Here is a 24,412-nt window from a genome sequence, read left to right on the forward strand (position 1 = left end):
TGAAACACTGCAATCACTCTTATAACCGTCACGCTGCACAATCCGAAACACACATCAGCATAATTTATGCTAAATAATATCCAATCAATTATGTTTTTAAATTTCAACTATACACTAAACTACCAGTATGCTGCAGCAAAGGCCCCACAACTCTTTATGTCTTGACATGAGATGGGGTGGAAGCTCGATGAATAATTTCACCCCAAAAACGATTGCTCACCGAAGCGTATAACAACAATGGTCGATTAAGACCGACATAGGGAACAACAACACAATCCGCAACAACACACACCCCCATTTCGTCTAGACTTCCTATGGGCCTAGGGCTTCCAGAGCCAGGAACCCCCGAAACACTAAAAACCCCTAATAAAACGAAATCATATCATAAAAGGGCGCTGTTGCTGTTTGCTGCAGCACGAGAAAACACATCTCGATTGCATCACAACGCACAGCACAGCACAGCAGCAGCAGCATGATAGTTTGAAATACAAACTCCTAAACACAGCTACATTTTTAATAACCATTATCTGTTGCCCATCACTTCCCATCGTACAGAGATCGTTTTCATACACTCAAAACTGACCTTTTTTGGTGAGTCGTGCGCATTGCGCAGCGAGGAAATTGATTACAAAATGCATAACGATGTAAAAACGACCTAAGCACAAATTGATTTCTACCATCGCTCAATAGTTATGGCAAAACAATTTGCAAGTAAGCAACTCCGCTCCTACGGGGAGGAACTCCATCCATTTTACACAGCAATCAAGATTCGATAAATAGCCGTCCGAAAGTATCATTAAAATAAATCATTCAAAATTATGTGACACAGCCACTTCGTTGAAAAAAAACGCCAGCCAACCTCGCCGAGACCGAGCATCATGTTAAGCCAGCCTGTGCACAATACGGATGCAATGTTAATCCCCTCCTTGCAGGAACAATGTGGAACAAGCGCTTACTAAAATCAACCTAAGCTAACAGCAGCAAAAAGACCGGCAGCACCGTACTACCGATAAAGCAAGAAAACGCAAAGCTCACAACAACACTAATGTTTCGGCCCAGATGCATACCACCGGTCGGTGTGCATAAATCCTCGCCAGCAAACGATTAATCAAATTTCAATTAAACGGCGCTCGGTGGGATGTGGTGGCCGTAACAGGGCAGGGAAGCAAAGAAAAGCTCTCATGTTGCAGAAGAGAAATTGGTTAAACTTAAGACGCAAACGATACACGGGAGAGGATGGATACAGAAACATGTTTCGGTAAATGGTTTCCTACATTTCTTACCCATTCCGTACAACGCACGCTGACGACCATCCCCTGCGCTCCTTCCTGTAACTTGTGTCTGTATATCTTTTCTGCTTTGCAACATTGGCCATAATGTCGCCAGAGGTCAAGAGATTAGAGGGAAACCGTTCATCCGGGGGGGAGTCGCACATTGAAGCGAGCCATCGTGTTAATGGGAAAAGTTTTTCCGCTCAAAAACCCGCGGCCTCTACACCACTGATGAGGCGCGTCTGCGGAATCGTGGAATCGCGAAGGTTCGTCGGAGTATAGAGGTTGGTGCGGCCACTTACTTTTCCTATGGGAAGACCCGGTCTCTTTAGACCCTCTTCTCCTTCTATCTTACACCGCGCACGTACGTATCAGCCCGTCGGTGTGTTGATGTGTTACCGTAATCATTCGACTACCGGGGGCGAAGAAGCGTTAACGGCAGAAGCGCCACGACCGGGCAATGATGACAACAACAAACACCCTTCCCTTCGGCTACCACTCCTACTCATCCTCTTCCTTCATCTCTCGCGACAAAAGGCATGGCGATGTTGCTGCTGTTGGCACTGCGGCGATCGTTAGCTTGATGGTGTTGTAATATTTACCCCCGCGGCCCTGCTAACCCTTTCCTGCACAACCACCGCTGTCACCAAGCTTACTTTCACAAGACGGCGCCGCACAGTTGTTCTATTGTTCCGCCACACACAACGAAGGAAATCGATACGCTTCTCCCTCCATCGTCGGTGAGGGTTTTCCGCCATCGGTTTTACGGTAGCAGCCGGTTCGCGCGCTGTTGTCGAAAACGGATGTGAGAGGAAAATCTGGCAATACGCGCGCGCGTTAATCGTGAACCTGTGAACTCTCTGTTGGACGTGCACTGCGCGCACCGTAAAGGATGGATGACCGCATCGAATTCGTGACACCGTCGAAACGCGCCAGTGGCGAAGCGACGCCGCTGCGCATCAGTGTTTTGGCGTTTGGATGATTTGACCTGATGGTGTCGTGGAATGGGGGGAGAGGCCGGTATCATCGATTACATGATGGTTAGTTCCGGCTACTTTCGAGCATGCCAGGCCTTTGGAGTGTGAGCATTTGTTACACCCTATCTAACACTTGTGGAGGCTGAAAATTGTGAAGTGCTAGGCTGCATGAATCAATCTTACAGAATTAACAGTAAAAAAGCCTGTTCTGAACGAAATTATTTCGAAGATATCTTCCGAAATGACCTTCAGATTTTATTTAAATTCCTATTATATTTCTACTAAAACCAAGCAAGGTTTAAACCGAGCACAACCTTATGCACGTAATGCACAATTTAAAAAGGAAAATAAGTTAAAGAAGACTTACAATTAGCCTGCTTGTAATTTGACCCATTAAAATTTTTTCAAGTTTCAAGTTATCGTAGAAGACCCTACATTGTTTTACCCATCCGGAGTCATCAAGAGTCATCCGGAGTCATCCGTTGTTACGAACCGAGCTTCTCCGGCAGGCCACGCGAAGGTTTGGCCCTCAGCAAGAGTTGCAGGGTTGTAACGGAGGAGAAACAAACAGCAGCAGAGTGGACAGAGTATTTGATACTTCGCCTACTAACCAGTCCTTCCCGCTAGTTGCTTCTGATCCAAGGTTGGGAAGCCTATGCAGACGGAAGGGGGTGTTTGGCTCGGAAATCCAGGGGCTCTGTCCTATTTCGGATATTTTGAATTAAACCTCTTTACTCCAAGAGCTTCTGCGTTTGAATCCTAGTTTATTTAAAATATCGCCTACTTTTATACTAAATTTATCCTCACAAGTTTACCCGAAGATCCGTTCGGACGGGATAATTCGTGTTTCCAGAAACATCTTATTTTCACGTGGAAGGATAAATAATGGTTACTATGATCAGATTGGTAAAAAAAAAAGAAATTTAGAATCGCGTGCGTAACATCCGTAGTCATGCGGTGTCATCCGGAGTCATTCGAAATCATCCAGAGTCATTCGGGATCGTCCGGGATGAAATCGGAGATTGCCAGAGTTGTCCGGAGTCATCTGGAATCATTCGAAGTCGTCTGAAGACGTCTGTAGTCGTCTGGGGTGGTCCAGAGATGGTCGGAGTCGGAGTCGTCCGTAGTCGGAGTTGTCCGGAGACAGGTTGAAGTCGGCCGGAGTCGTAGTCGGCCGAACATAGCCGATGAACTGTGTCCTAGCGGAATTAGTGGTTCCGATTTTGGCGAAGTCGGAATCGGACTAACAATAGCCGGAATTGAGGTCGGAGTCGTAAGTCCAGAGAGCACACCACTAATCCATGCACAAAAACACATAATCATACATATTTACAAAGGATCCTGAACTCTGAATCATCCTCAAGAACCTATAAGCAGTCATTTGAAATTATAATGGCATGGTCGTAAAGATGTTCACCAAAAAGAGGTCGAATACCTGAACTTTGAACACGAATATTGATACTAATTTATTGGCCAGAAAGCACACAGAACATAAAATTGCTTTATTGCTACTAATTATTCCATTCCCTAAGCAATCTCACTTTCACAGCATCAAGCATACATATTTCACGGAGCCCGGGTAAATCACTGCTTAATATCGTCTTCACACTGCACACAACGGTTTCCCATTCATACAAGCCTGCCAGGTTCCTATGCAAAAGCATGAGGGTGTGCTAAGGGCAGCAAGCAATCAACCGCGTACGGTGGCGCCGTATCGAAACGGTGACAAACAGTCGTCGTCGTTCGGTCGATCGGTGGGTTATAGTAGATAGTTTATCTCGGCGTTATGTTGCATTCAACTGTCGGAAGTTGGCGATTCCTGCTTTTCAAGACGCGCGAAACCTTGCAAATGAACGCGCGCCCCATTGCCGGCCACCGAGAGCGTCTAACCACAGGCACCGCCGTTGAATGCTAACCGCAACACAAGGCGCTCCAGAAGGCAAAGGAAACCCCCCAACCACCCCCAAGACGGCACAGATGTTACGTGCGACGGCGGCGGGGCGTTGTGTTATTAAATGATCGAAAGTGTACTTCAGCATTCCCATTCGCTGGGCCGAACCCCCTCTGATCACTGGTTACCACCGCGAGAAGGTGGAGAACTGTCGATGAGAGGGCGACGGACGGTAAGATTAAATCTTAGCGGCTTCTGTTGACCTGCCGCGACCAGTCGTCGGTCCCCGGAGAAAGCATCAAGTGGCTGACTTGCTGGTGCATAAAAACACGGCAGACGGGTCCACAGGCAGACGGTAGTACGTTTGCATAACAACACAACCGATCTATTGTTATTCAAATATGTTAAATAGCATATCCGTGTGTCGGCGAGGAAAACTGCTCACCCTACATTTTGAGCGTGAAATAGTTGCAGGATAACTATCCAATCATGAAATGTGTATTTATTTTCATATAATGTATCTTTATTACAGTAACGACGATGTGTGGAAAATTTTTACGTGAGCCGCACAACAAATTTTAAGATAAATAAGACAACTAGAAAATGAAAGCTGCTTTAAAATAATGGAACATAGAGAATTGGCAATGGCAATCGAAATTGCAATAATATTAGAACAAAAACTAAAAGAATTATCCAAAATCAAACGCATTAATAATAAAAATACAGAAAAAAAAAAATCAGCAAACAAACGAATTAAATAAAAGCAATTTCTATATAGGTTGATTTCTGTCATTTAAACGCTTTCTGTTGTTTCTCAATCCAGCTGCAGATTGCGTTTAACGTAAGCGAACCAATACGTTTGCATCAAAATGTGCCTTTGCGGTCAGTAAACCTTGATTTTAAAACCACACTTTGGTAGCTTCATTCGATACAGTATGATCACGTCTTAAACGCTCTAGCGATGGAACGTCAAGACGTCGGAGCCTTCTACCGCCCTTCATACACTCCAGAATGAATTCCAGAAAACATTTTTATAGCTCTTTTCCATTCACCATCGTAGTTCATACACTCACCCGTAGGCGACGGTTCGGAAAAACACGTGGAAGATAATCAGATCAAATATTTCTTCCTCCCAGAAACCTTTCCGACTCCGACACTCCGTCCGCATTAGCAGCGTCGTGGGTGGATATTTGTTGCAACGCCCTTCTACCTTTCCCCTTGAGGATGGATGCGGCTGTTAATCAGCAACCACTAAACACTGTCAACCCGACTACGACCGTGGCATGATTCAACGATCTACATATACTGCCTGCTGCCGCCGACGCCTTTCTTCTTGACACGCACACGACACGCACGCTGCTTGGCGACGTCTCGCACATGCCCGCGCGCGCTCCCCGAGCGATCAGATGCCGTTCCTGCCCAGCGCATCAACGGATTTTATGCGCTGCATTTCTCGCCCCGCGTGTGCTCACCAAGTCGCCTCCAATCATTGCAAGAAACGTCGTCTTGGCGCAGTGACAATAATGGCGCCGCATCTCATTTAAATTCTTTACAGCCCGTCGGATAAACGCCACTGACACAGGGAGGGGAGTTGCGATGATGATGATGATGATCATCGTGTTCCGGGTTGTATTAGGTAGGTTTGGAGATGGAATTCCCGCTCCGTTGATCCAGCGGTATGACCTGGCACTATTTATGTTACCATCCCAGTTATGAACACTTGTCAAATGCTGCCAAACACACACACACGGCAGCGGATGAAAATGCAACGAATCGTTTGGAAATTTTTTTTTTTATAGTAAAAAAACCTTCCCATTCATGTCTGCATAGAAGCCAATAAATGTTCTAGAGCAGTGCACTATTCCAGCAGCAAGCAGTGATTGAATAAACCCGTTGGGCCGAGCAGTGCCATTGTTTCTACAGTCGTTCAAGCACGGTGTTATCGTGCAACCATCATAAGGAAGTCCATTGTGTATCCGAAGACAGCCATTGTGGAGAAGTTTAGGGTCATGACAGCTTGATGAGTTGCAACATTCAGTAAACTACTAGTAGTAGCAAAGAACTGTCTCTCGCCAGCGGGTACTTGGTGTACGTGACTTCCGACTTCCGAGAAGGAGCAGCAGCAGACAAACCCTCCGCGTCAACTGGAAAAGCATTTTACAGACCAGACACAGACATACCCTCACACCTCCGGAGCAAAAAGGAGCTCCAGACACCGGCCAGACAGACCACAGAGAGACGGATGGATGTGAGATGGGTCGGAGGTACATCATCAAACCGGAAGAAAACTTCACCGAAGGCACACACATCTACCCGCCGCTCGCGAAGGTGAGATGTGCACCCAGACATTGGGTTGTTGTTGTGATGGCAAAGTTTTCCGGCACCAAAACGCTCATTCTTCAACTTTGCTCCGAGACGACGATAGGTGAGAAAAGGAACACACAGCAACATATAGTGCTCAACAATACAGCTACCGAAAAATGGCAAATACAACAACATCATCCTTTACGCTATTATCAAGCTACCGACCAGACCAATTCCTGAACCGTATCCAACTCTAGGGAGTTCGGCGCGAGAGTAAGAAGACAAACGATTTCCCAATTTGCTGATTATCTGATTTCAAAGTTTGTTTGGCAGTTCTTTCCCCGCAACCTGAACGGTATTACGTGCGAAAAATAGATAAAACCATCATCAATTTGCACCTCTTTTCCTCCCAAGAGACATTGTTATTGTATAGATGAAATAAATATAAAGATAAAAGTATTAAGTATGATGCTTTTTTGCCTACGGTAAGAAGGAACAACCATTCTTGCTTATTCTTGCTAACGCCCTTCGTAGCCACATAAGTAATAACTCAAATAATTCGTTTTACTTTTCACACCATTTTAGATTCCGTTCGGCTTTCTTTGTGTTGAAAGCAGCGCGCGGTGAATCTGTCATTTCGAAACACTGTGCAGCTGGGGCTCCATACTAACGCTGCCACAGAATCTCCTAAATAAACACATTTGCAAAAGGTCGCAACACATTTACAGTAAAGTGTGTACACACCATTTGGCATAATTTCTCAAGCAAAGCAATGCACAATGGCTGACTGCTTCAGTCATAAAGTAACCGAAAGCAACAATTTCGCATGCAGCAGGCGAGAAACGGAACATCTGTAGCGCAAAACGGTCATACAAATATTCTTTATGCGCAAAATAAATGGCATTAGGGGACCGCCGGGTCGGGCAGCAGGCACGTGTTATGAAGTCATTTTCGATACACAACACAACAATAATGTAGCATGCACCCGCGGTCAGTCAACCAACTTCCAATTTGACTCTCGCCCAATATAAATGCGACAAACAACACTTAGAACCGTACTAAAATCACTACTTCAATCCTTCTTTCTTGAGCATGTTTGTATACGTTCGGGTTCAGTTTAGCTTTGCTCGTGTCGTTTTCTGCAAATCGATTAAACACAACCTTTTTAGCTTTGCCTTTTGCACTACTATAACAAGCAAACGGAATCAAACCCAATTTTAGACGCTTCACAGACCACGCAACATACGCGCGTATGAGCTTCTCGAGCGTCGAAAAGACCTGCACCAGCAGCAGCACCAGGGCACGTGGCATTCGTCGTCGTCGTTAGCGCGGGTCGATCGTTCGACGAGGCAAAGGGGGGACACAGATTAGGCCAGAACGGCCGTCGACACCCACCTTCCCACACCTTTGACCGATGCGGTTCGATAGATTTTTTATTGCCCATCAAAGCAGCTTTGCATCGCGTGTCTGCTCTGCTCTGCACGGAGGAGAGTCGCATCTTGGCCCGCACGTTCTTGACAGGCGCATAGCTTGACACATTGCCAACGCGGCCGCCGTTGCAGATGCAGACGGAAAGGCGAGGTTAAAACCGTGGAGGCTTAAAGCAGAGTCACACACACACACATACACACTTTTCAACGCCATATTTATCCCTTGTTTAGCTCCGAGAGCGAGCTAAATCCAATGCCGGAAGATACATCCAAAGACATCACAACATTCCGCTGGGAATCTTCAAGCATTATAAAAAAACCGTTCCGTTATAAGATATACTCTTTGGTAGTAAAAACAAAAAACGAGACCTTAAATCAATCTCTAGATCCCCTGCTCCGATTGAGAGTTCTTGATCTGTGCTCCGCTCTATCCAATAAAACATCCCTGGACATAAACTCTGTGCCAGTGCCAAGTCGTGTCGCGTACTGCTATACGCTTTTGGAAATCATTCAAACTTCAACGTTCTGAATCGGGTCGCGACCTGGCTAGGAGGGGGTACAACTCTGAGGACTTCAGATAACCCAAAAATAGAAATATCTTTTTCTTGCCCTGCAAGGGTTTGGTATGGTACGGGGGCCAGTTCTTCGACGCGCAATGATGCTCTCGTTAGCGCTTGAGCATCAGCCCTCCTCCACTCCCAACATACACGCAACGCAATCACGCACGCGATCATCCGATGCTCGATGGTGTTTGCTCTCTTCTCGATGGCCACTCGGCTTACGCTTCTCGCCGCCGGAAAATCAACTACTTGTAGGATCATCCACCAGGAAGTGAGATGTTCACTTGGTGGAGGTTTCACTGTGGTGCACCAGTGATACTCCTCCTCTTCTTCCTCCTACCCCAAAAACCTATACCACATAACGCCTGATCGTTTACTTTCGCCGACCCAAGAACGAAACCGGTCGGGTGACTCCTCCAAACGGTCATATCTTTCGCGTGCGCGCGTGCGCTCACGGAATGGGATACTTGACGGGAGGGCTTGCACCTTAGAGATGCTTACACATGGCATTCCCCCTGATGTACCAGCAGACCTCTTCCTACGATGTTTGTGGCGCTTGGAACCTTGGATCGCGAGCGCCGTCACGGATGCATTTGTAGGAAGAAGCTGGACCTGCCCCGCCGAGCTGTGGCAAAGATGTTATCTCGCCTAATATTTCTTTTATTGCACCTCATCCTCCTACTCCTGGTGTAGTTCTCTACTTCACTTCCGGATACAAACCCGATTGCTGATCGAAGTGTTCGTAGGTTTGGTGTGTCTGTTGCGTCTGTTTCATCAATAAACACACAAACACGCAGTATATTCACACACGATGGGTCCGATCTTCTGCTTTACTACACAAGCTCATTGACCACACACCCCGTAAATACGGGCGTACGCATCTCAGCTTCATTGATTAAGACCCAAGATCTTGCACGGGCGTCTTACAGCAGCAGTCCTCACACACACACACCTACTTCTGCACTACTTACTTTCGCAACAAACATTACTCACGCAAACAGGGGGAGGAGAAGGAATATAAGTTGGCCGAATCGGACGTAGAACAGGTTGGTTGGCCCGGAGGCTGAACTACATAAGCCTGACTACTCTCTTCGCTTCCTAACAGCCCACTGTTTTCGCGCCTGCCTGACCAAAGATCGACGATATTGATATGTGTGTGGAGGTTGTGTTGGAAGTAAAACGGAAACAAAACAAAAAAAAAACATCTACACCAGACACTGCACACCAAACAACGAGGCAATAAACACATGAATGGTTTGCCTTTCTTTCTCGTCCGGCCGGGTGGATGAATCATTCATGATTTGAGCGATTTTCCACATTGGTCTACACTTCGCCACGCCGGGGAGATGTTGCCATTTTTGGTACGAGATGCCGTTCAAAACTCATAGCTTAGCTGCTAGTCATCGCGGCACACTTGATTTGTTTGGAACAAATATTGATCCAATATTGGGGCCCTTTCCGTTTGAAGTTCGTAGGCTGAAATTTCAGCCTGTCAGCTGTTTGCATTGTATAGCAGTTTTCGAGCAGCTATCTATGTGAGTATAGTAAACAGGTGGGCTTATCCCAAGGTGTATGAATTTAGAAGGCTGATTTTCATCGCTTCTACTTCTGAATGATGATTTTAAGAGTGTTTTGAGTATTCGTCAAGCCTCCAGAAAGCTCGTTGGAGCAAAAGTTTTCACTCGTTCTGTCAAAAAGTGATGTTCAAAATTGGTTATAAGAAATGCTATGAGACCACCTGGACTACATGCACTTTGATTCCAGATCCCACCACCTGATCTCTTTAATGCACCTTGGGATAAATGTAAACAACACCGTGTTTTCGAGCAGGTACTCGAATCTAATTCTAGCTTTCTGGCTAGAATAATCTAGACTGAAAATTGCAGGCTAGTTTTATGTCTGGTTTTGTATGGAGTGTTTACATGATTTCAGCCTCCAACTGTCAAACTCCATACAAAAAACTGACTAGAATCGTGAAGGGCCCCATTAATTGCAATAACATAAAAAAATGATTCAATCAGCACATGAAATGTATTTTTTATGTTGGTATCTTTTACATTTCCTCCAGGTATTTTTTTACCATTTCCCAAACATCGATTTGTCCCAAAAACACTTAAAAATCTTGATTGCGGAAAATATTAGCTGAATAGGCTGAGAACGCAATAGAAATGTTTAATTGAGCACATAGCCAATGTGCATTAAAATTAACATTTTCAATAGAATCTAATGATGGCATTAAGTTTCCCGAGAATAAGTACAATATTCCACATGTACCTCACCTGAAGCTAAACTCAAAAAGTCCCCGGATTCAGGTGACACCATGCTCTCCTACACTACTCCTCCAAATATCCAGGCGTTTCTAATCCCCAAAACGGTGCTGACAAACGACCCTGAATTCCGAGACAACCACAGCGCACAGACACAGAGAGACAGACAAATCATTAAAATACGAAAAACAAGCCTCTGAAAGTTCATGTGCAGAATTTATAATGCCCTGCGCATTGCAGATAAAAGACCGCGCGCTACAAATTCACGCCCCGGTAGAAAGAACACAGCCACAAAAGGAACAATCCGGTTGTTTAGGCAGAGGGCGGGAGGACATTTGAAAACTTTTGCATTTGTGTAGCTCCCAAATCGAAGCCTTGCTTGCTTGTGTCTCGTCAGCAGTTTAAAGAAATCTTTTAAATTGTATAACCACACGTACGGTGTGTGTGTGTGCGGTCTTAATAAAATGATAGAGGAAATACTCCCATTTATCCCATCGTGATCATTTTAAAAGCATCTAAGATAAGAAAATACATCCTCTCCTGTTGGTTGTAAATCTCGTTTAGTAAGGCGTACCTCATCCGTTAATAAAATTACCCCTTTTTTGCAACCAACTCCTTCCATTCACAACAATAATGCCTCCAAAACACCGGAACTCAATACTCGCGCGGGCCATTTTACGTCACACATTCATTCAGTTACTACTTTTTTAAAACGCCAGTTGAAATAGGCCAGCGCCGAACGGGCTTAGCTGGCTGGCTGGCTGAAGGGACCTAAATATTTTTGCTTTTCCCATCGATAATGGCCCCAAATCTCAATCTCCGCCCTGTTTTTTTCTTTGCAACAAACAGCACCCGCGGCTTTCCATGGTAAATTAAAATGAAGGTAACAAAAACGCACACGGCACACACACAAATCGATTGAACTAAAACGCAACCGCGTACGCACACACAAACCAGGCGCCGGTCATAATAATTCAGGGGAAACACAAAATTGGATACAATGCTCCTGCTACCGAAGGCGAAACCAAACCATCCAGGCGGCGGCGGTGGCAGGAAGTTGCGATCGAAAGATTAGCTTTAACGATTGGCTAATGAAAGGCTGGATCTGGAGCGATGGTGTGTGCCAATTTGTGTGCTGATGCTGTTGTGCACGGGGGGTCAAACGTGAGCTTTTTCTTTCCCACCAGGAAACCGGGGCAGGTAAAGCATAATACTTTTTTTCAGGGGGGAAACGAGATAATCATGCCAAGAAGCGCAAAACTAGTTTAGCCTTTTAAACATTTTCATGACACAAAAGAGGACTTTGCACTGCACTTGCTTTCAACTAATGGCTAGCAGACACACTCCCACCCAAAACCCACCTTTTCTTCATTGCTTCCGCCTTTTAACCGAACCAACCCCTTCAGCCAGCACCAGCACAGAACAGACGATGAGGATGTTTTGAAGAGAAAAAATAAACGTCTCGATTTAGAAAAAGGCGGAAAGAAAGGAAGAAGAGGAGCTGCGACGGGCCGCCCCCGTCTGCGAAACTACGATAGAGACCCCGAAATGTGGCTAAATGGTCATTAAGCAATCAATTTTCGGAACGCAGCTCAGAGCTCGCGCCAGCACTCCCCCCAACCCGCTACTCTTCGCTTAACAATCACTTCCTGATTGATGGAGGAAAAGATCGTTACCAGAAATGATGGCTCCTTTTAGGCCACCAAAACTACCCTCCCCTCCCCGTCTTCCGAAATCGGCTCAGGAAGCCATAGGCCACCGGTGCCAATCAACTCACCCCGACGGACAAAATGGCCAACAGTACACATCCCCCCTTCTGCCCCTGCTGCATCGTGCTCCTGCATTGCAAAACAGTTCCGTGCGCGCTCAAATCGATCAATCGATTACTGGGGTGTGTGTGTGTGTGGGGGGGGGGGGATGGTGGTACTTTGCGGACGTTTAAGCGCAAAAATTGTTCGCGCATTAGGTGACCACACGTGTATGGGGAGTGGAGGTGGTGGCAAAGTCGTCGAATTGTTTCACTGAAACACCGAATACAACGGCTTCACAAATTACATCGACCATCAATTTGGCACTGACCGTGCGCGCTGCATCCTCAACGGTAGATGCTTGGACTGAGGAGTACGTACGTGGGGTGGTTCGGGGGGAGGGGGCTTACCGTACCCACCGTGTCGTGGTGCTCGAAATCGAGATCAAAGGTGCTGACCTTTTTGTCCAATTTTCGATTGTTTCGGTCCATCATCTCCATACTTAGCGTTCCCTTTCTAATGGGATTTTTTGTTGCTATTGTTGTTGTTGTTGTTGTTGTCGGAACAGAAATGGCCCCAGACAAGCATTTGCGAGCATCAGTTCGCACACTGCAACATGCAAAAGCGATTAGTGCCAGCGCTCCGTCATACATGGTAATGTTTTGGCGAACCTTTCCTTCTCCGCAGCGATGCGCCATTTCTTTCGCACTCAATGTCATAAATTTTTACCATCTTTTTGGAAACAAATGGAACATGAAGGTAAAGTAATGCTTATGGCTACTTTCTTTGCGTCGATGAAATCTTCTTTTAAGGTTGATTGATCTTGTTCGGTGCATGCTTTTGAATACATTTAAAAATCAGTTCCCTTTGCAATTCATCTATGAAAACATTCTTAAACGCAAAAATCAACCTCATCTCAAACACAACATCAAACTTCCGCAACTTGCGAGCATCTATAACGTCTTAGGAAATCGCATAGTCAGATATAGTTCATCTTACAAAATCCTTCAGCTACATTCATCGGTGAGTTGGAGATGTCATGAGGATACCACCACCAGGCCATTCGACAGTACTTCAGCCCTTGTAACCAATCACGAGTCGTAGCCTACTACAACTCTATATGAGAAACCAGAATAATCAGGCTCGAAGGACTAAAAGCGACCAATGTAAGGAGAAATTCCATAAAATTGATGTACATGAATCATGTAGCGATTATTTTTGTATGAAATAGTTCGTTTCTAAAAGAAGAAAAAATCTGCTCGATTAAAAGACAAACGTGACAGAGCTCATATAGCTCTGCACTCTAAAGATCCTCCACGTATTGGATGTAGCACGTGCAATGTAGTTTTGTAAGCACAATATAGCTGTGAATGCTCAATGTAGCTCTGCATGCTCAATTTAGCTCCGTTCGCTTAATATAGCTTTGATCTCTTAATGTAACTCCGCATTCTCAATGGACCTCAGTACGCTCAATGAAGCTCCGAAAGTTCAATAGAGCTCTGCAAGCTGAATTTTAATCAGACCCTATATGCTCAAGGTAGCTCCGCATTTCTTTAAACTCAAAACAAACTCTTTAAACTCAAATAAACTCTTTGTAATTCCACATATTCAATGAGCTCTCCTCCGTCAGCTCAGTTTAGCTCAATGTATTTTTTAAGCTTTAACAACATTGGAATCATTGCTACTGGAATAGGAATGATCAAACTGACAATTATGGAACAAGACTTAGATTTAGTTACTTCTTAGTTACTGCTGACAGAACAATTCCACTGCGGCTACCCTGTTATGCAACGATTTCAAGCGCCACCGTGCTCAGGATGATAACTAGCTAACTCCACCCAGCATACCACGCTGCCACGCTGGTGTGTGATGATTATAACTACCAAAAACAACACACTACCCAATGCTCTCCTCCATAGGGGCAGGTGTTTCACACGTACGTGCTTGTCTTCACGCTAAAACAATCTGTATCAACATCGAATACGGTACTCACGGAAACCCCTGGCACACCCTTCTGTATGTCAGTGTGCGTTGTGTGTTGATACCACACAGCAGTAAACCAGGCGCTGTTTTTCTTTTCGGTGTTACCGTGGAGTGGCCACAGCGGTAGACGAGATACTGCTACCGTGCGATAGAGCAGTAAAGGGACCCTTCCTTCTCGCTGCGTCGGCCGGCCACCCATGGTTGTTGATGAAATCGGCGTACTGTGCGCGCGCGCACCCTCCCGAGGAGTCACTCAAGCGAAATTGTAATTCTGGCCACCGCTCCAAAGCCAAACACAACACAGCTGGCGCGCGTTGGCAAACTTTTCGACACTTTGTGTGCGCGCGTCTGTCTCGAATGTTTGCGCGATGCGCACATGCATTCAAACATACACACACACGCACACAGCCGTACGATCACAACATGCACACGCCGATCGCTCTCGCACCAACATTTACTCACATAAAATGCAATTTGGTTTGATAAAATAGAAAAAAATAAAACAGCTCAGAAAAGTCCACGCAGAGTGTACACATTTATGTGCGATGCACACTGCACACTATATGAGGGGTGTGATGATTTTTGCCGGCATATGAGCACATACTCATACATGCACATTCCACACCCCCACTAGACTCACACACACACATATGCTCAGAAGTATGCAATGATAGCAGCCCGTTCCTTCCTACACACGCGCACGCAACAGCGAGCGACGTTCCGCTCGTTGTTTAGCTAAGCCTATCTCGAAATCAAATTCGACACAGATCGATGCGCATCAGCGAACATTCACTGTCGTGAAACATTACTCCGCGCTGCGAAGAGCTGAGGGGAACGGAAAACATTGGGAAGAGGGCAAAGGCAAGTGTGAAGGGCAGCAGCAGCAGCAGTAGCGGGAAGGGAAAGGTTGGTCCCCAAAGCTCACCTGGCCAGTGACTATCCCAAGTGCAGAAGCTAGCACCCCACCCTCGACACACACACACACACAGAGCGAAATTCCAACGGGAGCCGCCGCCCAAATGCGGTTGAAAGAATGGGGTTTGTTTTTTTTCATTCGTTCTTTTTTCGCGTCTGTTCTACCCTTTCTTCTTGCATGCGTATGTATGTGTTGTGGAGTTATGATTACGCTGTCCCTGCAATTTGTGCAAATGTCTGAAGGGAGAATTATGGTGGTACTCTACATCATGATATTGGGTCTAACGAATAAAAAACTTTAAATTTTGTATGCCAAGGAAGAATATTCAAAGAATCTCGGTTACTGAAGAAACTATTTCCACTAAAGAAGACGTCCATGTAAGTAACACAGGGCTGTGAGAGACACAGAGACGCAGAGACTGCTATTCCTGAAAAATAATGCCTCCTGCTCCTCTAGAAACAAATAATTCAATTGGAATTTTCTAGAATGGGAATCAAACTAGCAATTGTTTCTATCAGAAAATAACATCTGTGAGACGTCTGCTACCTATTCCCGACGTCAGGATCCTAAAGTTTTTAGTATATAGCAAAAACAACACAACATCCGGCAAAAGCCTAAAAAGTCTAGAAGAGCTTAAGTATGTTCAATATAAGATACAAGCAAACATCTAGACTACGCAATTTATATCTCCAACAATTGAATAAAAACGTTAATGTACGATCTACAAATTTCGGACATCACTATTCTTCACACAGTTCACAAGTTCAACGTTTTACAAGTTTAACAATACCATCCTTAAAATTCCTTTTCAACCTTAATGCTCGAAACCAATTTCACATACATTATTCTACCTAGCTCTAAAACCCTGCTTTTCCGTGCTAACTCTGTGCCATACACTGCCATCTCCACTGATTTCACCTGTGCTTGCCAAGAAGACGACGACAGGTACTCCTCCACACCATACCGCTACCAGATGCACCCTCCGCACACCCAAAAAAGCGGCACATTGTTTCTTGGAGCGATTCACAATCGCCGTAGTTTGGCTTCCCTGTGCCGAGAGGAGAGAGACACACACCAGCGTATAAGCTCCACCGCCAGACACCGGTCTGCAGTGGAGCGTGACCATACGCGAGCCAGAATCTTGAACCGCAACGATCAAGATCTTGTGCCGCTCGCTGATGACGTGTGCGGTAGAAGCGTGCCTCTCACGAGTCCCTATAGTAGTTTCCCCATTGCCTCAGTGTTTCGCAATTTTTAAACGTTGTCAGACTTCAGAGCTGTACCGGTAACAGTCTAGAAAACACACATGACCCTAGCAGTATGCTCACACACCCAGCAATAAAGCTCGAAAGATGTCTCTCCCTTTGTGCAAAGGCGTGCTTGGAGGGCTGGACGTTCATCGATTGCCACGACTTAATTACGAAATCAAATACCAAAACGGCATCTGTTTCGCGGACAATCTTTGGGGGTAGAGGAGTACGCCCCTTTTAATGGTACACGATGATGTTCGAATTCCACCTGCGCCAAACGGGAGGGAGGAAGCGTTTGGCGGTTGGCCAAATCCCAAGCACGTTCATTAATGTACGAAAATCCGTGGGCTGCAGCAGCAGCAGCAAGTGGGTGTGTGCTAGACAGCAATCCCGAGCCTGAGAATGCACAGCCAAACGCGTGCCACAGCAATTTATCTAACGTCGCTGTGCGAGCCCTTTCGATCTCAATCTCTGGAGACCGCTGCTGCGCCCTGTAACTCAACATATCTCCTCCACTGAGGAGTCCGATTCTATTGCACCAACAAACAACAAGTGCCAGCGTCCGAAGGACCCATCGACAGCCTGCAATCTTGCCTGGTTCTGTGTTGTGTCTCGTTACATCGTACCAGCAACTCGAGACGACACGGGAGGTCATTTGCTACTTTCTAGTTTCTAGATTTGTGCGCCCGCTTAACATTCACGCCACGCTAGGGCACACTTAAAACCACTCGAAATAGAAGGTTTTTATTACACGGTGCTGGTATTGGGGAAGTAGGTGCAGCAGAGACCTGCCGACGACTGTGTCTAGACCACCCTTTGCCAAGGACATCACACAAAACGATCTCACTTTGTGTCAAAGGGGACGACGGACGGACACCGACGATTAATTGTACAAAACCGGGACCCGTGGGAACGAAGGTAAGCGAATCCGGCGGTTGGCTGTTAAATTACCATAAAGCAACCTCCCTCCAGAGCTCTCGATGTTCTCTTCCATTCAAATTGAAACGGTAAGCATTATTTATTGTTAGGACATTTGGAGAGGAAACAAATGGACAGTCTAGGCATTGCCTGATTCATACCGACTGGACTCCAATTCATTTCGTTGTTAATGCTCTGCTACACCACGATACAGGATATAAAGTGAACGTAACGAGTACATGCAACTAACTATGAAAGGAAATCCAGCCAGTACAATATACTCAGAACAATGTGGCGCCAGTAATCACAGACGGTTCGTCTGCAAGTTTTGGCAAATCTTGAACCGCACAAAATGGAAAAGTAAGAACCCTATTGACTGCCTTAAAATATTGCACCAAAAAAGGCTCTATTTTGGACAAGAAACTCAATTGAATATATTTCCAGAAGTACATCGGAAACGGTGCCAACACGCCTGACTGCATCAATAATTTGGGCCACAAAACAACCGCAGAGAGCATCTTGAGTCAAAAAAAACGGTTGGCAACTACTGCTAGTTTAAAATACCCAGCCTACTTACAAACGGTGAGTTACGCGACAAACGAGGTGTTTGTATGGACAGTTTTATGAATTCCAAAACCCATCCATCATAACCCTAAAACAAGCAGAGGAATCCCGCTCTAGAAGGATTGCGCCAGTTTCCGCATACAAACTAGCGTCTCGTCCAGTCACAGTGCGTATAGTTAGCCGTGCGTTGAACCGTAACATCAATTCAATTATAAACGACACCGAAGCAGCGTGCGCATCGGCCACCATCGGCCACACCAAAAGAAAAACATAGGGAAACATAGAACTTATTTTCGATTCCACCGAGACCGAAGGTCAATAAGCCTCAAAGCGTTCGACGCTCGGTGCGCGATAGTGGTGAGGTAAAACTTATTTATTAGTCGCAAGTTTTTTTTTTTGTGTTTTTAATTAAAAGCACCACTACCCGAAACTGCTACCCAACCACACACCACCATCGTTTTTTCTTGCTGGGTATCGCAAACTCATCCGGATCGTTGAAATTTTCCGCTTCCACTTCCTGGGCCAGCTAGCTCGCTCCTCGGCCACCGGCCTGTCACTCACAATCTGATTTATTGCACCAACTAATGATACACACACACACACACACACGGGTATATATGGCATAAATTATCACCATACCAACGCCACGGTACGCAATGAAGGGTTTAATTTATGATTAAACGCTGTCCACCAACCAACAGAAAAAAACAGACCAAAATTAAAAAAAAGAAGCTTCAAAAAGTGGGCGCAAATTTCGTAAAAACGAAGCGAAACACAACTTTTCCACCGGCCAATTATTGGTGAGGCGAATTGAAAATTAAAATGCCACCCTTCTTCCACACAGACGCATTCGAAAGGGATTTTTCAGGTGGAGGTCCCACTATCACATTGATTTTTGTTTTTTTATTAAATCCAATCGATGATCGCAAGGTCCTAATCGAATGAGGTAGCTACGCATCACTTTCGGGCCGGATGTTTACTGGCCTTCAAACAAAGTCTCACACAAACAAAACACTCAAAAACATTCTTATTTAAAGCTCCGTTTGCGTTGTATCAACCGTCCACACAGGTAAAACGTTTACTTTGAAATGCGATTTATAAAACACTTTGAAAATGCAGATGTCAAACACGATAACGATGACCATCCGGGGCAGCCAAACAGTTCCCTTCTAGGAAGCGTGCGTTTCGGTGTGCATAGAAACCGTCGTTAGAAGTCTAAAACTGTGCCACTTCCTTCATTTCCAAAAACTGGCACCACTACTCTTCGAACCAAGTGGAACGGGCGTTGTAACGCATTTTTTTTATTCGTTTGCACCCCCACTCAGTCTCTTGGTACGCATTTTCCGCCACACAGAAAGATAGACAGTAGTAGCTAGCAAAGGATGGGCGAAAAACTGCCCCCAAAATTACGACGATACCACCACAACCAACTACCGTAAGAGAGTAGCCCAAAAAAAACAGGCGTGGAAAAATAAATCACCCGCAGATAATCGCAAACAACGGTACCGGTGAGCCAGTGGTGGTGGTGATTGCCAACCGCGGCTAAAAGGAAGATTTGCCTTTGAGTGTTTTACGGATTTTTTTTCTGCGTTTTTATCGAAAAAAAAACCTTTCCGAAGACATAGTACGCAGCGCCGGAGAGCGATGTTAGTGGAACGAACTTTTTTTATCCGTAAACGTGCAAATTCGCCTTTTCTCTCTCCCTCTTACGCCTTTCCTGCCACATGTGGCTCTCCAAAAATAACTTAATTGCTAGTTCATTACCACACCCGTCCCAGCGCTTTTCTATCAAGCTTTAGCCTCGTTCTGCTTTCCTGTCGCTGCTAGTGGACCGTGAATCCGTGCATCGGAAAATCGTCCACCGGCAGTGTTTTTTTGGGGAGATGGTGGCGTGAAAAATGTGTCCTTTTTCAGCACTCCGCTTTACGTGCCTCACTATACCTGGTTTGACATTGTTTTTCCCCCGGATGTAATGCCGTTTTTCCCCTGTGCGCTTTTCAGAGATGGACGAACAAAAACGATACACCAACACCCATACTTCTACAGCGGGTGAAAATCGCACTTCGTAATCGTATCACACACGTAATCGTCATGTCCTACGATTTCCTAAGACGATCTTGAAAAGTGACCAGCAAAAGCAAACACAACAAAACCAATGATAATAAAAACACACGCACCACCATAGCACTCAATTTCTAATACATCCCATCCATTACGTATGGGGCCGGCGTCCCAATGTAGCCGCCTCCACAGCGCCGTTGAGCTAAAATAGCGACAAAGCGATAGCAAACGATCAGCAAAGTTCCAAAACCAAAACAGCAACAAAAAAGAACCATTCAATTGCTCGCAAACGTATGGAATATGAAACGAGTGTGGAAAATGCCTAATTTAACACCGAGAAATAGGAAACAACAACAAAAAGGCAGAGCAAAACAAAGAATTCGACAATCGCGGATATCGTGTCAAGGTTGGGGTGGCGTGGCCACCGAGCGATAATCGCATAACATCAACAACAATCGGGCAACATATTATGCTGATCGTGTACATGTGTGTGTGTGTGTGTCGAAGATACATGGCACGGTATCACGGGGGAGTGCAAAATCGCCACTCAAACAGGGAGAGAGAAACGAAAAGAAATCGACCCACTGCGAGACAGAGAAGATGGCGATTTCAATTAATTCGTTTCAGCTGTTATCGTTAAATAATTTAACATTGCGTAAGAAAGCGAGTGGCAGGCCAGAGTAGGGAGGAGAGAGAGATTGGTTTATGCTTTCACGATAAAGGCTAAGTACTGCTGGCTGCGTGTGTTCGTTTTGTGTTGCTCACGACGTTCACGCTGACCAAAAAGGCAGAGACCTAAATGAGTGATGAGGAGGTACAGAAAAAAAGTTCGACGATCTCTTACCTTACGAAGACGCAAAACTTCTATTTCGTTTGCTTCGATGGATTTGCGCCCGCCGAGTGTGCCACCGTTCGATTTGAGCGTGAGGGACCGCTTGGCGGGGCTGCTGTTTGCTGATTTTATTTCCTGCAAAAGACAAAACGAAGCAACATGTTAAATGGCCGTTCAATGAAGAGAATTTGGAGGAATTAGAAGATCTCTAATGTTGGATTGTAGATCCTGGGCAATTCGCGCCCTCCAACAATCAACTCGTCCAGACGAGATCTGTTCATCAGGTAGGATCATACATTAGATGATGTTTTAGAGCAGTAATAAGTGCAAAGATGTTCTAGACAACATTGCTTGATAATGTCAATGGAATAAATTGAACATCAAACAAAAACTATGGAAAATAGTGAATAGGGCTCTGAATATATTAAAAAAAGACTTGCCAGATATTCAACCTAACATAATATTCTGCTTCTACTCAAATCTGAGGCTTCAGAGAGGTTTCATGCTATCCCGAATAGAACCTAGAAGTTAGCGCTAGTTGTCGGAATTTCTGAAAGATCTGATTTGATCTAATCGTAACACTAACTGAGATTTTTACATTCAGAATTAATAAAAATGAGGAAGTACCCAACATCTGTATGGCTTCATGCTCTGAAAGTTTTATCAAAAAGCCGCATTCAAATTGCTGAACACGGACCTAAGGTCCGAACAAGTTTCCATAATATTATACCATCTGGTACTGAACCAACAACCCCGAAAAGGAAACGAAACCTTACGATAGTTGATCCTCTAAGCACCGCCCTAAAAGATCTCCGCTTCCCCCCATCATGCCACTTCACCACGAGGATTTATTTCCCTTATTACGGGTCTATTAAGATCGCAGGGCGGAACCCCGTTTGATGAGTACCGGGGAGCTTTATTTTTAGGTGTTGATCATCCCATTCCTCTCTTACCCTCCACCATAAAACCGCACACATTTCCATCCGAATCAATCGGTCACCGGTGAAGAGCACCGAAAATGACACCGACCGTTCCAAATCACGTCGGGTTGGATATGTTATGTGACCCAGTGTACCCAGCGGCAGAACACCATTGGAGTCTTTTAAGAAATCAGACTCAGAGAAAAACATACAATCCGCTGCGATCTGCTTCCCTTTAATGGTGCAAGCTGAGGCATGCTTCCTAGTCAAACGATCATATAATCACACTTAACCGGGATTAAGGTTAGAGTGAAGTTCTGATTTCTTTATAATATGAGTGTTAAACGAAAGAATAAATAAGACAAAGGGCCAGAAAAAATAGAAGAACAGAACAGTTATCAAGAACATTATTTTACATCATTTTTAAAGTACTGGAACGCGATGCATGTGGTTTAAGATAGCAGTTGGGGCATGACAATAGTTTGGGTGAATTAATGAAGTCATGTAACCATTATGAGTTGAAATAACACACAAGATGAGGATCTTCATTTTCTCACAAATATGATGTGGTTATAAAATATATTGTGGATATTTATGAAAATGCTTAATTCTTCGTATCCATTACAATTTGCTTAAGCATTTTGGATATAAACGAATGAAGTATCTTATCATCGACAAATCCAAACATTTTATTAAGCCTTGACCTCTTGTTGTGTTGCAATGATCATTCAATACGTGATCTAAAATATCTCTTAAGTCACTTCTAACTTACAAAAAATAATATTTTAGTCCAAAAAATGAAGCAGTGTTGAGAAGTGTTCTTTCCACCATTCAAACATTCCGTTTAGCGAAAGGAAACAAAAAATGGCCTCACACGTGCTCCGCACACTGCAGCAGCAGTAGTAATGGCCTGTGCGATATGCAAACCATCTTCACCCCGCTCCCTCTCGGGTCGATCTCGCTTCTCTCATCATGCACTCCGAAAAAGCAACACAAAATTACGTTTTCTATTTTTACGGCTGCACCCGTGTAAGCACGCACAAAAACCAACACAAACAGCGCGCTGGCACCACTTCTAGCGCCTCTCCACGTGCGCGTGTGTAATTCCTACGCCCTGCACAGCATCTCCACGGTTCTTCCCGGTGGTGTCCATTCCGTTTAGCGTTTTACACAGTCAGGGCGCAACCAAAAAAAAGGAAAATTGATGACGGGACCGCATTTGACGAAAGTGACCGCAAAACAAACGACCTCCATCACTGTTTGTGATAGTTAAATTCAAGTAAAATAAAACATAAAAAAATCGTTACACACTTGTGCCCGCCTCGATTTCTTGACGGTATCGAGAGCATGTTTAGCATTCCTGCCGATCAGCGCTCATATTACCGAATTAAAGCAAAATGCTGCAACGCTAAGTTTGCCTGCAGCAAAGCACGCTCTGGGGACGACGCTGGGCGCATTTTTGGTTGCATCCAATAATTCTTCTCTGCCTCCCCTTGATGTGGCGTGTATCAAAATAGACAAAATCGAACGGCATTCCCATCCCACCGTTAGCCAATCGTATAGCAGCGAGAACGTTCTTGATAGAAAATCTGCATCGGGTTCATTGTTCTCATTCGCCTCACTCATTCGCAGAATCATTCGCCTCACCGCAACTCTAATAACCCTTCCATGATTGGCTCCAACACTGCGAGAGAGATGGTACGATGGATATGTATGAGCTATTAGCAGTCAAGAATTTTAAGTTGATGCCTAGATTCTTTCGAGAAAAAAATCATGAAACAATTAAGCATAAACCTTGAAATGCTTTTCCAACACACAGCACCTCATTATACTGCCCCACGGAGCTGCTGCAACATGAAAACATAGCATTAACTCGTTCCATTAAAACAACTCTTCCCACTCTAAAGGGTCGCGTGTCTTCTTGGGAGCACAAGCAAGGGCCACCAGCAACCGATAACAAAATTCCCCAAATCGCAACAGCAAATAAAACATCCCATACACTCCTGAGAAGGCGTGATATCAGATCAAGACACCTTAATTACCCTCAGTACCGCTGCCTTTTCCCAAAGAAGGCGCCAATAAAGGTGCTAATTGGGAAGGGTGCGCTTTGCGCCAGAGATGCAAGATCTCAAAGCCGCACAGAGATTGAAGCCGATAAATATGTTAAGCAAGTTGATCGGGCTCCCCCTTGCAAGTGAGAGCTGTAATTTTTTTGTTATCTTTTTTTTTCTAACACTGCCACGGATCTCTTCATGCTTACCTTTCGGCCACAAATGCAAAGCATTCCAATTATCTGGGTAAAGTGATTCTACGGTAATTATTTGTAATTTGGGAAAATTGAATGTTTTCTCCTTGTGGTGTTGGTAGCTGTTTAGCTTTCTTTGAATATCCGTTACACATGAAGCAGTTGGGTGTGGTGTGAAAAGTGTATTAAAATGTACAGAATTAGAATATGTCCGATAAAATGGTTGATGAACTTTTTGGAACTTTTGATGAACAATGAACTTTTTTAAACATTGT

At 44.9% G+C, this 24,412-nt stretch overlaps 1 protein-coding gene across 5 annotated transcripts in view; it reads right to left on the minus strand.

Moving 5' to 3' along the window:
• Nucleotides 1–24,412, minus strand: part of LOC121593223 (autotransporter adhesin BpaC-like) — a 96,550-nt gene that overhangs the window by 68,901 nt on the left and 3,237 nt on the right. For all 5 annotated transcript variants that reach the window (XM_041915417.1, XM_041915422.1, XM_041915418.1 and 2 more), the window contains one exon: nt 20,985–21,107. In XM_041915417.1, coding sequence (XP_041771351.1) covers nt 20,985–21,107 — 123 coding nt within the window. The remainder of the gene's footprint in view (nt 1–20,984; nt 21,108–24,412) is intronic.

Source organism: Anopheles merus, chromosome 2L (assembly GCF_017562075.2).
Source record: "Anopheles merus strain MAF chromosome 2L, AmerM5.1, whole genome shotgun sequence".
In the NCBI taxonomy this organism is placed as follows: domain Eukaryota; kingdom Metazoa; phylum Arthropoda; class Insecta; order Diptera; family Culicidae; genus Anopheles; species Anopheles merus.